The sequence below is a fragment of the Struthio camelus genome, chromosome 3 (genome assembly GCF_040807025.1).
Source record: "Struthio camelus isolate bStrCam1 chromosome 3, bStrCam1.hap1, whole genome shotgun sequence".
In the NCBI taxonomy this organism is placed as follows: Eukaryota; Metazoa; Chordata; class Aves; order Struthioniformes; family Struthionidae; genus Struthio; species Struthio camelus.
Genome location: NC_090944.1, coordinates 131,510,469 through 131,526,306, shown reverse-complemented (window position 1 = coordinate 131,526,306; position 15,838 = coordinate 131,510,469). Strand labels below are relative to the sequence as shown.

Sequence of the window (15,838 nt, the reverse complement as noted above, 5' to 3'; positions counted from 1 at the left end):
AAAACGTGAATAGCAGGAGCACATTTGACGTGACTGAGAGGACGCCTCTATTTGCAAAGAGGAAATACATTTTTAAAACATCGTTTTCCATTTCTTTGAGTGTATACAAGTATTGTAGTGTGTTGGGCAACTGTTCCTTTGCATCAAATGCTTGCTTGAGCAATCACATGAAGCTCCTTGCTTTGCTTTAGGCACCTCCCTCTCCGGTTCTGGGCAGATGTGAAACCTTAAGGTATTATTGGCATCCAAGAGAGCAACATACATAGACAAATACCAAAGACATTCCTTCTGCAGCTGTTCTTGATGAAATCCAGTCAGCTGTATGAACTGTGCACCTATGTTCGGAATTCTGGCCGGAAAGTTTCTTTTCCTTAATCAGGAAGTAAGGAAGAGTCCACCCATAGTAAATTTGCCTTACAGCAAGAATAAATTTACTGCTGGGTCCCCTCTGGGTGACATCTGTACCAGTAAAGGAAACCAGCCAAAGGCTTTTTCATGCTTGGGGCTAAATAACAGCACAGAATGGTTGGTTGTTTCATCAACCTCACAGAACCAGCTTGAAAACTAAACGGGATAGTATGGGCTCCTCTACCTTGTTGAGAGTCACAAGGGCCTTAGATCCTAGCTCGGTGTGTGGGGTGCTGCTTTTGAAAATGGGCAACATCCTCTGGTGGGAAGGATTGTGCGCTCCCACACAGCCCTCAATAGATGCCTGGTGCCTGTCGGTCTGGTGTAGGAGAAGTGCCCATCCTACTGTTTGCCACGACTGCGTCCTGCATCCTCAGCAGGCAACGTTGTCCTCGGCTGGTTGTTGGGCTGATATATTCTGCTTACTGGCGCTCTTAAGTCCTACAGCTTCCACGAGCGACTAGCAGTTGAAGAGAAGACTGAATTACCCCTCCACCCATATGGCACATTATCCTTGACGTTACATAGCTTGTGTGGCGTTACCAAGCATCTGGTGTTAAATACGTTCCTATCCTCATCTTTCCTTGGGTACCAAGAGTAGAAAAATAAATGATCTTGATCTGAACTCTGTTCAAGCCCAGATACCGCTATGGGACATAGATGGCAATGGCAGGGACTGTCATGATGCCTCCTTATGTCTGGGCCTGGAGTGCTGATCCCTGAAAACAACGACTGAGCCAGGAGGAAGAATCCTGCATGGCAGCCTTGGGCCAGGACCATCCCAGCTAAACAGCTATTGCAGCTTGCAAAGAGTAGAAAAGAGCACTGAGTTGCATCTGAGCAGCAGTTTTCTTTCCATGCCTGCCTGCAGGTGGCCTTCAGCTTAAATTTATTTTTGCACTGGGTTTGTGTACACTAATGGGCTACCTGCTTCGGCCAATAGGTTACCTCTCCTTAGATAATGGGGGAAGTATTTCTGGAGCTGAACCCTTTATGCTCTTTTACTACTTGCCATTGAGACGAGGGTGGCAGCTTCCAGCTCTGTGTGTTGCCTCTTACGGTCTGAGGTCCTAGAAACGTTGAAGCTACTTTGCCGTACGGCATTTGAAATATCCAAAAGTGGGGCTGCATTTGTGGATTATGATTCCAGCACAGAAATATTTTCGATGGTTAAGAAGCTGCATGAGCAACTTTTCAGTAGGCATCAGCTTATGTTGCTTCTGCTCTGCTGTAGTAGCACAAATATACGCGAGGCCATTTGGTGGACAAGATCGAGAAACTTCTCTCACTGAAAAATAGCTCTAGCCCACTTGCTCTGTCATGCACGTGCACCCTCTCTCTGTTTGTCTCTCTCCCCACGTTTTTTCTTTTTCCACTGAGGTGTTTTGTGCCTAGATCTGTCCTTTAGCTTGCTGCATAACCTCACTAAGGCTTGGCTGTCACGGAGGCAGGGAACAGCCAGGCAGGGGAGGAAAAACAAGCGGCCTTCGGTTGGCTCCAGTAATAATGCCGCTGTAATCACGGCTGGATGTGGTCTTTGTTCAAAAGAGACGGTGCTGATGATTGAATTTCTTTCAATAATTTTTTAACCCCTTCTGCTTGAACTGCTCCTGCATTTCCACTTAGATTATATGAGGCTAAGAAACTGCAATAATAATTTTTTTTTTTTTTAGGTATATGCAATATCATTATCTTTTACATTTTCATGCAAACTATAGTAATTATGTTTGTTTCCACAGTGACAAAACAAGTGCTAGCACAAATATGAAAAGACCTTGGTCTGGCAGCTATTTCCTTACTGCATGATCCGTTGGCCTTTTGAATTAAAGCTATATTTACCTCGAAATAATTGAAACAAATTGTAGGATCAGCTAAATGATTTGTAGTCCTTGAAAGCATTGTGAAAGCTTTTAGTGTTCGGTTTTGGAGGAAACTTCATTGAAGTAAAATGTTTTAACTGCCTGCTACGCTTTTTCTCAACAAATACTTTCTATGAAATACTAAGCGTATGTCAGATATATGTTTATATATATACTGTTTTCCCAATAGGAGTTCTGTATTTATTCCTAGTCGAATAGACTTGTGAGGTGATACTCCAGCATAATTATGAGATAAAAAGGTGCTGGTTCCTTTATCAGATGAAACCCTGTTTAGTTTTATTTCTGAGGGAATATGTAGGTTTTTCTCATATTAGTCAGAGTATTTTGCACGTTCTAAATCTGTTAAAGTATTTGTTTTCATGTCTGTATTGTTTGCTAAAGTAAAAATAACTGTGTTACCTGTGCTGAAACAAAAAAAGTGAGATTTCCTTATTGGCTTATTTTTATTGCCCAAAGGGACTTTGATCTCGGAGGCTGGAATTGATAAGCGTGTTATATATTTTATGTATTTCTCTCAAAGTCTCATTATGATCTTCTGGTTTGTTCTGACTCAAGAATTCCTCAAGATATTAGGAAATATTTGATATGCCAAATGATTTTTAACAAATTTTTTGTGTGATAAATGATCATCTGTCTTTGCCTGCAGTAGGATATTTTTCCTGCAGTGCTCATGGCACTTTCTAGATCTCTTGTTTTTGCTTTGATCTGTTGGGTTATATTCATCGGTCTCGATGCACAAGGTAAGTAGTTTAATTTTTATAGCAGTTTGTGAATCTACTCTTGTTGTTACTGAAATAGAACAAAAATAAATTAATTAAATTTATATAAATCCTAATCTTAGAGGTCTAAAATGCATTTATTTGTTGAGTCATTTAATAACTACCTAAACAAACAGTCTTCCCAGGGCCCATGGAAGTGGTCTGGATTTCAGGGGCACAGTGATCCCAAGTTAAAAACCATTTCTTGTATGTACAGAAGGTTTTAACAAGTTCTCTTCGAACTTTCAGGTTTTATTATTTTATAACTGCAGCACACATTAAATAAGACACCTAGGCTGAAGTCGAGTATGAGGATGTATAGTTCTGAAGTTGGGATCCCTTGAATTCCCTGCTGCTGTTATTCTGTTAAATTAGATTGTGGTAGTTATTGTTGTAGCTGGTGTTTGTTGTACTGGAAAGGACTCCATTGAAAGTCCTCTTCTGTGTATAGAGGAGAGGACTTTCAGACCGTGAGAACTATGCCATCCGTTAGCTGAATCTGGGGAGGGGGAACGGCATCTGGGTGCATGAGCTGGAGATCTTAACATAACTTAGTTCTTCAGACTTTCTACGGAAACGTCGCAACAGTGAAAATGCTCAAATGTCTTTTCCTTGTTTCTGATGGCTCCAGAGAATCATCAAGAATGGCTGAGGGAAGTGAGTCATTCTTCATAAAAAAAAAAAAAAGCAACAGGAGCTTTTATTTAATTATTACATTTTTTGTTTTTTTCAAGTTTGACATAAAATTTCAAGCAATTCCAAGCTTGCAGCTCTCTGATCTATTTCAGTATAAACCGAACCCCGTTCTCCAAAGTGCGTTTCTTCCACTTCTCTGTGAAAGTCTTTTCTAGGCTTCTGTTCAGTTGCTCATCTACGAATTTGCCCCCTTATTAATGGGAGTGGTGCAAATGTGAAAGCATTTGCCCATCCAGGCAAATAGCCTGCTGCTTCACTTAACCAACTGTCAATTTGAATATATGGTGAAGATAGCAAGGGAAAAGAGTGGAGACACTCTTAGCATTGGTGCAAACTCACATAAGATCATGAAGGTATCCATAAGAATATTGATTGCACTGTGGCAGCTTCACTGAAAAATTCTGGTCAGGGAAGAAGGAAAAAATCTAATGTGATTTCTGTGTGTCTAGTTTGCAGATCTAGAGAAGAGCCCAGCCCTTATTATTATACGGGGAAAACGTAGCGGTCACTGTGGTACAATAATCCACTTACAAAAGCCACTTTTCAGAATAAAACTACACTTTAAAACTGCTGATTGCTATAAAAAATGAAAGGGAGTAAGTTTCAGGTAAAGCAGTCAGCGTCCCTTTTACCCTAAGCTTTTTGATCCTTGCTAACATTTCAGGGGTGTGTGTGTACAGATTACTCAGGAATAGAAAACATTTGCAAGGCCATGGTACGAACGTAGTTTTGTTGATGATTTTCCCAGTGTAATTCGCAACGTTTCAGCAGGGAACGAATGAACAGTGATTCATTCTCATTAGGCAATAAAGCTGTAGTTTCACTCTGGTCAAGGTACAAAGGAAGGACAGTTCTGTAGCTAGATGTTTTCTCATCATTTTTGATAGTTGCTTCTTTAAGTTGCCAAGTCCTTCATTGTATAATTTTTGAGCAGGGGTAGATTGGTATCAACACAGTGCAGCTTACCTACTCCACGTAATGTTTTTGTATTTCTTTAACCACTGAAAATTATGTAACGGAACCACCATGATAAATGTCTTACAGATTAATTTTAATTAGTATATACATCTGCTTTGTATAACATAGTATCTTTTACCTTGTACTAGTTCTAAGAATATTCTCTCTCTGTTATTTTTACATTATTTTTCCTGTTCTTTTTAGAAACCACAAGTATAAACTGTGACATAACACCCAACCCTCTCATGCTGTCATCCTTTGTGGATGAATATACAGGTAAAATCATCATTCTATCCTAAATATCTAATTTGCTCTCTAAAGTGCATATTATTTTAACGCTTGATATATGCATTTTATAATAAATCTGTGTTATTAATTAATTTACAATGGTCTTCACTGCTGGATGCAGCAGCTGCCAAGATGGGTTACTGCTCCCTGCTACTAGTAAATTTGTGCCTGCTACAGTGTGAAAGTTGGGATGAAACTGAGTCTCTAATATGCTGAGACAGAGCAGGCAAAGGTCAAGGAAACAGGTACAGAAAATGTCTTGATGTTTACAGTCCACCATGTCCAATCAGCCTGCAAGAGGTCATCTCTTCTTTCCCTCCTACATCAGAAAGAACCACTGCCCCCACAGCCCTGCTCTGCTTCTGGAGACTCTGCTTCAGCCTGGAGTCTTTCTGGAAGCCAGTTTTTCGTCTTGTTAGGGGCAGTAGCAGGAGCAGATGGGGTGCGGAAGGACAGGCACGCTTGCAGTACTGGGAACTACAGGATCCATGATACCTGCCCCCTGTATTTGCATTTTGTATTCTAGCTTTCCTTGTTAATGTAGCTCTTCCTGTAGTATTCTTATGATTATTTGATCTGTGCCACTTGGAAGGGTTAACTTTAAATTTACCCTCACTTTTTCTATGCTTCCTTAGCCTGGGTGGCGAAGTATGACTGCCTTGGAAACAAAATCCCATACTGTGGGGGACTACAGTGGCTTGCAGTGGCTTGCAGTGACTGTAAGCAAGTACAGTGTAGAAGAGGAGAGTAGACTGTGGGGTTTTTGTTTTTGTTTTTTTTTTTGTATTTCTATTGGAAATGCAGAACAGAGAATAACTATCCTTCTCTCCTCCCACCACTAACCACAGAGGTCACTGTTGCCAGCTAAAGCATAGAGCTATTGTTTGTGTCTGCATCGTCTGTTAGCGGCAGCCCTGCAGTCGAGATTGGACTTGCCTAACAGTTACACAGCAATGTCACAAGGCAGAGGCTAGGTTGTGGCCAGAGCATGCCCTCCAGGGTATGGGGGGACCCTGGGGAGCTCACAGAAGTGTGCCTCAGGCCCATGCAGGCTATATACAGGCAATCTTCACTGCTTCCGGCTTTCTGCAAGATGCAGAAAACAGGTATGGCACACAGTGCTGATTTTTTCCAGCCACTGTAGAAACAGTTATTTCAAAGTTGTAAAGGTGCAGCTGCTGTGTCTGACTCTGGTATGGGGATAGAAAGGAAAAGGATCTCCTTTCACCCTGACTACTCTTCATTTAATTTTAAGAGGCTAGCAAGAAGTTTGGCCCTTTGTGTGTCATGTGTTTGTGCTGACACAACTATAATGAACAAGCAAAAGGGACTCCTGTACAAGTGGCTTCGATTTGTACCCACATGCTTCCTTTTTGTTAAACTGTCATTCTCACTCCTCTGGCCAGGATGCTGTTTGCAGAGTGTCTGCTTCCTGTTTCCTGTCTGAATGTATCCAGCTCTGGATGGAGGGTTTGACAGTGTATCAGGAAGCTAAGATGGATTTTTTTTTTTTCCAGGAACAAATTCTTCCAACAGTTTCAGTAACACCGCACGCAGCAGTGTGATATCTCACAACACACTGCCCCTGAGATACAGCGTAATTGTTTCTCTGTGCTTACTGGCTTCTGACTGGACTTTATCCTTCCAGTCAACTAATAGTCCGGTATCTTTGGGCTGGTACCTGAGAGCATTCCAGACACTCCCTGCTGTTAGAAGACAAGGCTCCCTTCCTTGAGACATTAGAGAGCAAGACCTTGAGTCTGCACTGGAGACTGGAGATGGGGCTATTATATAAAGGGGTTACTAGCTTGCGTTGGTAATGGTGGAATATAAAAATGGTGGAGTAAGTAGGAAACTTAACTAGCAAATTTCCTAAAGACCACCAGAAATATTTGGCATGTCGGGAAAGATTTCGGAGAGGAGAAGGATTTTCAATCCAGATAATATGTTTCATGAACAGATACCTATTATTGTATAAACACACACCTCTTGATAAATTATGAATAAGACCACTTTAATCGATTGAATAAAATTGCCAGTAATACCACACTGGAGGGTTTAAAGAACACATTTCAAACCCTCTTTCAAACCCTGATTTAGTGCTTAACCGAACAAGCAACACAGTTTAATGTGAGTCATGATAATTACAAATCATAACAAATCCTAATATTTTCAAGATAATAATTCCTAAATGCATAGTTGTAGAAAATTGTGTCTAAATTGCTTCAAATATTTCAGTGTTTAATGTCTCAGTGTTCTGTGCATATAAGAGCAGATTAAAGCATGGGACATATACCCGGCATTCCATACCAAAACCACAATTTAGCAAGTGGTAGGTTGGGGATTTGCAGTACAAGCCTGGATCCAGATTCACACTGAATCCTCTCTCCTTGGTAGAGTTAGCTAGGAGATATGAAAAGCCTTTACAGGTGGAAAATGCTGAAACACATCCCATGCAGCTCTGACCAGCGTCACTCTGACTTTGATTATACTCCGTGAGCAGGAAGGCATGTCCATGTGGAACAAATGACAGGCACAGGGCCTAAATGTGAAAATAAGTTTTGTGGCATGAACCCATCTCCAAGAAGTGGTGGAAATTTAAGTGGAGATTATGCTAAGTTTTTTAATCCTGGGCATGATATCATAGAGGGTGAATATATTGAAAGAGTGGTTCTCCATGCTTGTGCAAACATAATAGTACACTTCTGTACTGCTCTTAAGGGGACTTAGATTAGTATCTCATTGATTAACTGAAAATGCCAAACTAATATAAAATCTAACCAGAAAGTATACCACATTATTTGCAGCAGTAATCTAGTGGTCAGTACCTTTGAAATGAACCAGTGGATTTCTTTTCCATAAAGCAATATAATTTTTGTTACGCTTTTTCTTACAGGTGATATAGAATGGATTACAAATATCCCACCCAATGTAAATTTGACGTTAGAAGAATATTTATTCCCTGAACACTTACCATATGTGGAGCTACTAAATAATTTTGGATCTAATAATGCAACAGTGAGGACTCGTAGGCCATTGGATGTTGATTCTATTGAGGTATTATTTTCACTACATGTAAATCCTAGATGTAAAAGTCTTTTTGACAGGAGACAGAAGCAACACTGAGGCATAGATTTTAAGTGTTCATTCTCCTATGATATAAGTTGGAATTCCAAAAAAGTGACTCATCAGAAAGTGCCGTGTAGATTTCAGTATCTGCCTCTCAGGAATATCTGTGTTAAATGTCTTCAGTTTCCTACAACTGCAAACTTATCTGGGATCTTGCAGTCAAGATGTTTCTTTCCTAATCACGTATTGTCACTTGTAATAAAAGCTGTAACTACTCAGTTAAGATAGGTGTCACTTTTATTGAAACTCATCTCTCAATAACATCTGAATAATTTCATCAGAGTGAAATTGTTCAGATATAACTTGCTAGGAGGTGATCCTTCATCGTGTGAACATTTGAAGCGTTTAACTGCATACATGAATAGGTCTACTGGCCTCTGCTGGTTAATGCATGAAGGGAATCAAATGTACGTCCTTCTTCCCAGCTGTGCTTGCTCCGACGGAGTACTAGGAGTCTATAAAGCAATAGTAATATGTTTTTCATCATTGAAATTGTTTCTGAAAATGTGGATGGTGTGGTTCTGCTGAGTAAGCAGAGACCATTTTTTATACAATCACTTTTTTGGAAAAGCACTGTATTTAACAGAACTGCACTGTATAGTGTTATAATCAAGGCTTCTAACTGATGAACAGGTTTTACGTTTGCATTTCTCATTTGGATATTTTCCAAATGGGTTAAAACATTTTCTTAACCAGTTTTATGACACTTCTTATGCTTCTTACTTGTATCGTTCTCCCATTCTCTGTCAATTTTCTATCAGGGAGAACAGCCGGGTGCATGGATGGTGGGATCTGGATGGGTGGATACCAGCAGTTGATGGATAGCAGCCAATTAAAAATGGCAATTGATCATCTGTAATGGAATTGTGTAGAGTATAAGAGAATGTGTTTTGGTACAACATACTGAAATGACAAAATTGGCTCAGGTATGCTCCTGTAACTGAATCACATGAACAATTCATTATCAGCTCGAAATGGCATGCTTGAAGATTCAGGTACCAGAAGCTGTTCTGGATCATTTTGCCATTTATATGTTGACAAAAACATTCGTTGACCATCATATTAGAAATTCACAGAACATAATACACAAACATAAAATAAATGTTTACATACATTATTTATTTCCTTGCTTGTTTATTTTAGAGTGACCGTCTCTTTTATGCTGTTGTTTGCCAAAGGATTGGAACGGTAAGTAAAAGGCATGTATTATCAAATGTGTTTTTTCATCTAAATTTAATGCAAATTATTATTTTTTGAAATATACAATCTCATATAAAAGATATGATGTATGGAATTATTGACTGCTTTACAGAAGATATATTTGTTTAAAGGTGCTAACTGGAACGAGTGTTATTGTTTTCAGAAAACCTAAGGTAAATTAAAAAAAACCAGTTAGTTTAAAGTATTTTCACGAGCTTTCTACTCCGTTACTAGAAATGGTAATCTGAGTCTTTCATTACAGAGTGTCACGTGATAAATGTTTAGAACAAAAGGGATATCTCTTTGAAGGTCTTATTTTATATGATGAAATTAAAAGTTAGCAGTATGTTGCCACCTCACTACTTTTATTTCTAATATATATTTTTTTCTTTTATGAAGGCTGACAAGATAGAGAATGCACGTGTTGTAATCTTACAGGATATAAATGACAATTCTCCAGAATTTCTACAGACTCAGTATAACACTTCAGTATCAGAGGTGGGATATGGCAAATGGGGATATTTCTGAATGTGATTATTATTTAGTTACTTTCTGGAGCCAAAGCATGTACAGTTCTAATGCAGCCGCTCAGATATAACATGGTTACATGCACACTTATGTGACTTTTCTACACCTTAGCGTGGTGTGGAAAAGAGAGGCTGGGCTGCGTGCACAGCTGGAGGCATGGGGTGAAGAAGGGATAAAACCTTCAGCTATCCGACCTAAGATGGAAATTGGAAGTAATTTGCACGTGCTAGGGAGGTGGCATCATTTTTATGCCAGTAGTGAGGAGGGAAGCCAAAAGGGTTCTGTGATGGAGCATTTGATGATGTTTATTTTCTCTAGGTATCTGAAGTAAATTTCACAGTTATAAAAGTGGAAGCTCAGGATAAAGATCTGTCACCTGCATTCAGTCTCATTAGTTACAGTCTTTGGGTGAGTACCTTTTGTTTGTCAGGGACTGTGAACACCGGGCTACATTGCATAGCTAAGTACAGACTGGAACCTGGTCCGCAGTATGATATTTTGCGCTTTACAGTTATCGTTACAAATCTGCAAAACGCTAGCATCATCAGAAGGACCGTGCTGCTATATGGAGAATATAATGAAAGAGAAGAACGAGTGTAACACCTCTTATAGGTTCTGTCTTCCCAGATGTGTTACTGGGGATCACATTTTCTATCCCTTGCTGATCCATGGCTAACTTATCAGCTCCTGGTGGAAATACACACTAGAACAGTGTGGGCCACAATAACTTACACGACAGGACCAGCCTAGCATGCAGTGAGCCCTGAATCCATTTCTTAACATTTGTGAAATGTTCTGCGGTACTCTTTAGCTGCAGCTAAGGAACTCAGTGGTCCTTTTTAAAAGCAAAAGTGAAATTGTGTCCCCTGTTTTTACAGACTGTGCCTCAGAGCTTTGCTGTTGATCTCTAGCCCTGACAAGGTATATATTTATGGCACTTGAAGTAACATTATCTCAGCTAACTTTAGCTATCTGCAGTGCAGATGTCCACATCTGAGCTTACTATCTCAGCCCGTGTTATGATTGGTAGAGGAAAGCAGTTCATCCGATCTGCTTTAGTTATCAACCATAGGATGAGATAAACCACAGAGAAGCACCTATTTCCCTCTATTTGCACATTGTAGCTGTGTAAAGTTTGATGAAGTTGGTACTACTTTTATGGTCCTACGTGGTGGGATCATAAGTGATAACGTCAAGCCTGCTATTAACAGGATACACTTCTAGGTGTTTCCCAGAAGAGAAAGTGTCCGATTAAAAACTTAGTTTTAAAAGAAAAGCGTGATCACAGATTTTTTAGAAATTTTCATGAATTGTAGCAAGTCTGGTGGTTTTTAAATATACAAAGACTGATACTCATCTGATGAAAATTGCAATCTGTGGAAGTACATCAATTTATGCTACCTGAATATCTTTTCCAAGCCACCTAGGTCTATTTATTTTAATTTATTTCAGTCCTTACCAGTAGAAGTGTGAGAGAAGGAAGCGCCACAGAAGCTCAGAGTATTTTTTTATTTTCCATGTTGTTGCAGAAAAGGAAAAAAAAGGTGTGTTGCCAAACAGATTTTACTTTTCAGAGGGAGACTACCTAATACATAATGTTATGCAATTTTGTTCTGAAAATATGAGAATAAAGCATGAAATGAATATGAAACCTTTTCATATTCAAATGTCACGTTCCACATATGTTTTGCCAGTGACCTGGAAGCTTTTGGAGGAAGAGCATGTTGATTTCCAGACGAGCAAAAAGTTGTGATGTTGGCATTGCCCTCTCTTGCCTTGCCTTGCCTTGCCTTGCCTAGGAAGTGCAGTTTCAGTAGGTGGTAGCTCTCTCCAGCAGACATGGGCATCTGGCCACCAGTCTGCAAACAGAACCTGCTAGAGGTTTTTAGTTGTTGCTTACTAGTAGATCAGTCCCTAAGTTCTGTTTTCCATATCCAAGTTCCTCATCATCTTAACCGCTAATGTTTAGTGTTTCAGATCTATTTTTTGCAGCATGAGCAAGAGCTGATACATGTCGTTCTGAAACTTGCTAGTTGGTACTGTTTCAGTGTTTGAAACACTGATACTTCAGGGCGACTGTTTAGAAAGCAAGGGCCTACTTCTCTTTTTGTTGCAGTCAAGAGCAGATTTCCTACTTACTTCAGTGGATTTAGACCAAGACAGAAATGTTATCATTGTACAAGAATGGAAAGATGAATACCACTGTGCAATGGAGAGGGTGTCCTATGTTCCTGGGGAAGAGAGCTAAAATTTTTAGTTAATCTTACTGATAGATTGAGGAATTTTTGAAGTGTAGCTCTAGAGAGTGCTCTGTTGGGTTTATTTGACTGGTTTTGTTCCTGTTCAGATATACAATCTAGTGGCACTGACAGGAGAGACAATAGAATCGGATGAAGAGGATCAGCATTTTCCATTGTAGTGGTGGTGTTGGGGAGATTCCTGGTCCTTTATGAGGAATAGTTCAGTAAAAAAGGTGACAAGAGAAAAGAAAATGTATTTCATAATCATATAAAATATATGACTGATTCATTTAATAGGGTCCAAACTCCGATTACTTTTATATAAGGGAAGGAGATGGGAACATCATGGTGAAAAAACCTTTGGATTACAACAAGATCAGCCTTTTCAATTTAACAGTCCAAGCAAAGGTAAGCAAAGGTATGGTATAAAGATATGTATATCTGTTTCTAGAAGGAAGCACTTCCTCCGACAGGGAAATAAGAACAGCCCCGCTGACACAGAACAGAAGTCCTTCCAGTCCAGTTTCCTGTCTCTGACACATAGCACTACTGAATTAAAAGAAGAGTGAGAACCAGCGTCTTCTGTGCATCTTTTGTGTTTAATTGTGAATTAGGAGACTTTAATGAATTTATTAATTATCTGTTGGAACAATTTATGCTTTTCCACGTGACGTTGTTGTTACCGTTGGTGTTGTGTTATGCAGGTACTTCCGTTTGTTTGTTTAGAGTTTCTTAGAGCCAAAGGTTTGCTGATTTTTCCTAAAACTTCAGGTCTCACTTAGTCTAGGTCTGCTCAGTGTTGGCAAAGATATAATGCTGGTGGTCTCCACTTCCTTTTCAGGCAGTGCATTCCTCCTTCTATTGCAAGATACATCCTTCCACTTCCATGTCACAGCACGTGACAAACATGAATATACTGAGTAACACATTCTATCTCTTTTGTGACTTGAAAATCTCCCTGTGAGATAATTATAATTTTTTTTGTAAATGGGACAGATAAGGCTAGATGGCTCGTGAACTGCTTATGCACAATAACTCATGGGATTGCTTCCTTTATGTTTGCTAATGTGAGTAAGAACGCTACACTCTGGGTCTGAGAGATTAAACTGAGTGACTCAACAAATTTCATACTGGAATTGTTTTGGCAGTGTCAGGAGCAACATCCAAATCTTGAGTTCCACTCAGGCACTTAATTCCGTTTGGCAATGCCCTCTTTAAAATTCCTTCCTTCAGCCAACATCATCGACTATCTCTGGTCCAAAACAAGGCTAGACATGTTAGCACATAATTCGTTAATATATTTAAAAAGTTTCTCCTTTGATATCTAAATAAATTTAGGCTTGGTTCTCTTTTCCACAGTGCTGGCTCATATTGCAGTCAGAGAAGCATGCTCTTAATGTTTGAGCCAATTGTTTGAGTCTCCCTACAAATATTAGCACAAGTTTCTTTCTGTGTCCGTTATGTATATAGTGGCTATTATTCTTCACTATTCGGTCACATCTTCACCTAATCACTCTGGTGGATCTAACTTATCCTATTTTTGCTGCAGCTTACCAGCTGCAGTCTTTTTGTGCATCTGTTTTGGAATTTGATTATGTGTTTGCCTTTGATGCCTTTTGGAACTAAAAATATATCCTTTTGCCATGTTTATTTGTGGTGCCTGGCAAATGGTATAGCTTATGTACTGTTATCACATTTTACATGCTACTGTCTAACACACGTGATATAAAATTAATACCTCAGAAAAGCTTTTGATAGTATTATTTCTGAAAATGGCTCTCTAGAAAAGGAAAAATCGGATAAGATCAGACTTTTCAACTTGAGACTGCTTAGACACTACAAAGCACATGTAATTATATTCTGCCGTATTTTCCACGGAAAATGGCTCTTTCATTACAGTGTTCTTATTTTCTTCTTTCTCTTGGGATACAGGAAAGACTTGGAAACAACAGTGGTAATGCATCATTACTAATTAATGTACGGGATTATGACACGTTGAACCCCTATTTCAGTCAATCAGTGTACAAGGGAACAATCAGTGAAAAACAGGTAAAAGCATTTCACTGAATGCTACAAATGTAAATAGCTTATTCTTGTCCGCTGTGTTTACTCTCAAGGAGTCTTTCTCATGCAGCATCTTAAGATGGATTAACGGAGGGCTGCTTTGTTTTGTGCTAACTAGTGAAATTTGTGTTTCTCAACTCTAAACTTCCAAATACGAGGTAAACAGTCCACATATTGTATGAAGTATAAAGCTTTCTGCCACAGAAAAACAAATTCTCCTGCCACTGCAGGTAAAAAAAAACCAAAACCGAAATCACTAACTAGGAATTGTAACAGGACTTTTACTGTAAACTTGGAAGGGCAGCTGACTCTACCCATCAGTCCTGGGGTTAGCTGCCCCATCTCAGTTTCAAACTAGCGTAATTTCTTCAAACTTTGTTACAATCAGATAGGCAAAATAAGAATCTCAGCTGTAAACTATGGTTTATATGTTATTGTAATATTCTTTCTGCACAGGGGCAGGACAGGTGATGTAATTTCTGTATGGAATGTTTTTAACCTTGATTTCTGTATGTATTCACAAAACAAAATCTCAATCTGGAATTACCAGAGTAATCTGCTCAAATTAAAACAGTTAATTCTCCTCTTTGTTATCCCTATTTCTTTATCATTATCTTCATATTAGCATACGTTAAACTACAAATGCAATTGGTATCATACCTTTTGTATCCTTTTTGTTAGAAGCTCATCTTTAATTGTCCAAGAGGAATCTTTTTAGAACTTCTAATTATTTTTTTTTGTTGTTATAAGTAAGTTGCTGGTTTTATTAGGGCTATAGTTTAGACCTGCATATTGTTTTCCAGGAGAGGAATAGAACTGAGACTTTCTATATCCTTAATATAAGTTCCATCAGTGACTACTGCCATGTAGTCTGATGTTTCTTAAAGTGAACATAGTGTATCCATAAAGTATTTTGCTCATCATTTTCCTCTGTAAAGCCAGTTTGGCAGAGAGAGAATTTTTTTCTGGATCCGAGTGATTAAGCATATGTTTCTTATTTCTTCAATCAAAATTGTAATGTATGTAATGAATACATTTAAGTTGATGTGTATATTTTTTAATTAATCAGTTATGTATATGTTCTAGATTGGTCCTCTGGCTGTTCTCCCAGAGAAGATATTAGCTAAAGATGGAGACACAGGTATAAATGAAAAGATATTTTACAGCATCAAACTAGGTAAGAGCCTTTATTTTCTTCCACACATGTGCATTCAAGCTGTTACTTATGATGTCTGTGTTACTGAAGAGAATAGTAACAAAGTGCAGCGTACAGTCAGACAATGTCCTAGCTGTGTACGTCTTCACTGCGCTACTGCTTTGCAAGCTGAGTCAGCTTAGTTTCAGTGATTCAGAGATTATTCAGTGATTCAGAAGGGCCCAACTATTTCAGGAATGCTTAGATGTTCTTAACCGCCCCTAAGTAAACAATTCCTGATTCAAAATGCAATAGATTCATCTTAGTGGTTTCCATTGGATCGATGGGTTTCAATTCAAGGATCATCCAGACAGATTAATTTCCTAAGTAGATATTCCTTTTGATAGAGTCACTAAAAGCCCATGAGATGCTTAATTTGAGATGCTTGAAGTGTAAGTGAATTTCGTAAGCATCGTTTCAAAGACAAAATATTTGAAAAATATTTTTATCTGGAATGTCTAGTAATTTTTGCTGTGGCTGAGGAGATACCGGTCA

General features: G+C 38.9%; 1 protein-coding gene across 1 annotated transcript in view; it reads left to right on the top strand.

Annotated features, from left to right (window-relative positions):
• Window positions 1-441: 441 nt before the first annotated feature.
• The window catches only part of LOC104143450 (protocadherin Fat 4), a 49,687-nt gene continuing 34,290 nt past the window's right edge, over window positions 442-15,838 (top strand). The window contains exons 1-9 of the mRNA XM_009673949.2: window positions 442-3,028; window positions 4,904-4,975; window positions 7,884-8,044; window positions 9,260-9,304; window positions 9,716-9,814; window positions 10,163-10,252; window positions 12,382-12,492; window positions 14,017-14,133; window positions 15,235-15,325. Coding sequence (XP_009672244.2) covers window positions 2,959-3,028; window positions 4,904-4,975; window positions 7,884-8,044; window positions 9,260-9,304; window positions 9,716-9,814; window positions 10,163-10,252; window positions 12,382-12,492; window positions 14,017-14,133; window positions 15,235-15,325 — 856 coding nt within the window. The 5' untranslated portion in view covers window positions 442-2,958. The remainder of the gene's footprint in view (window positions 3,029-4,903; window positions 4,976-7,883; window positions 8,045-9,259; window positions 9,305-9,715; window positions 9,815-10,162; window positions 10,253-12,381; window positions 12,493-14,016; window positions 14,134-15,234; window positions 15,326-15,838) is intronic.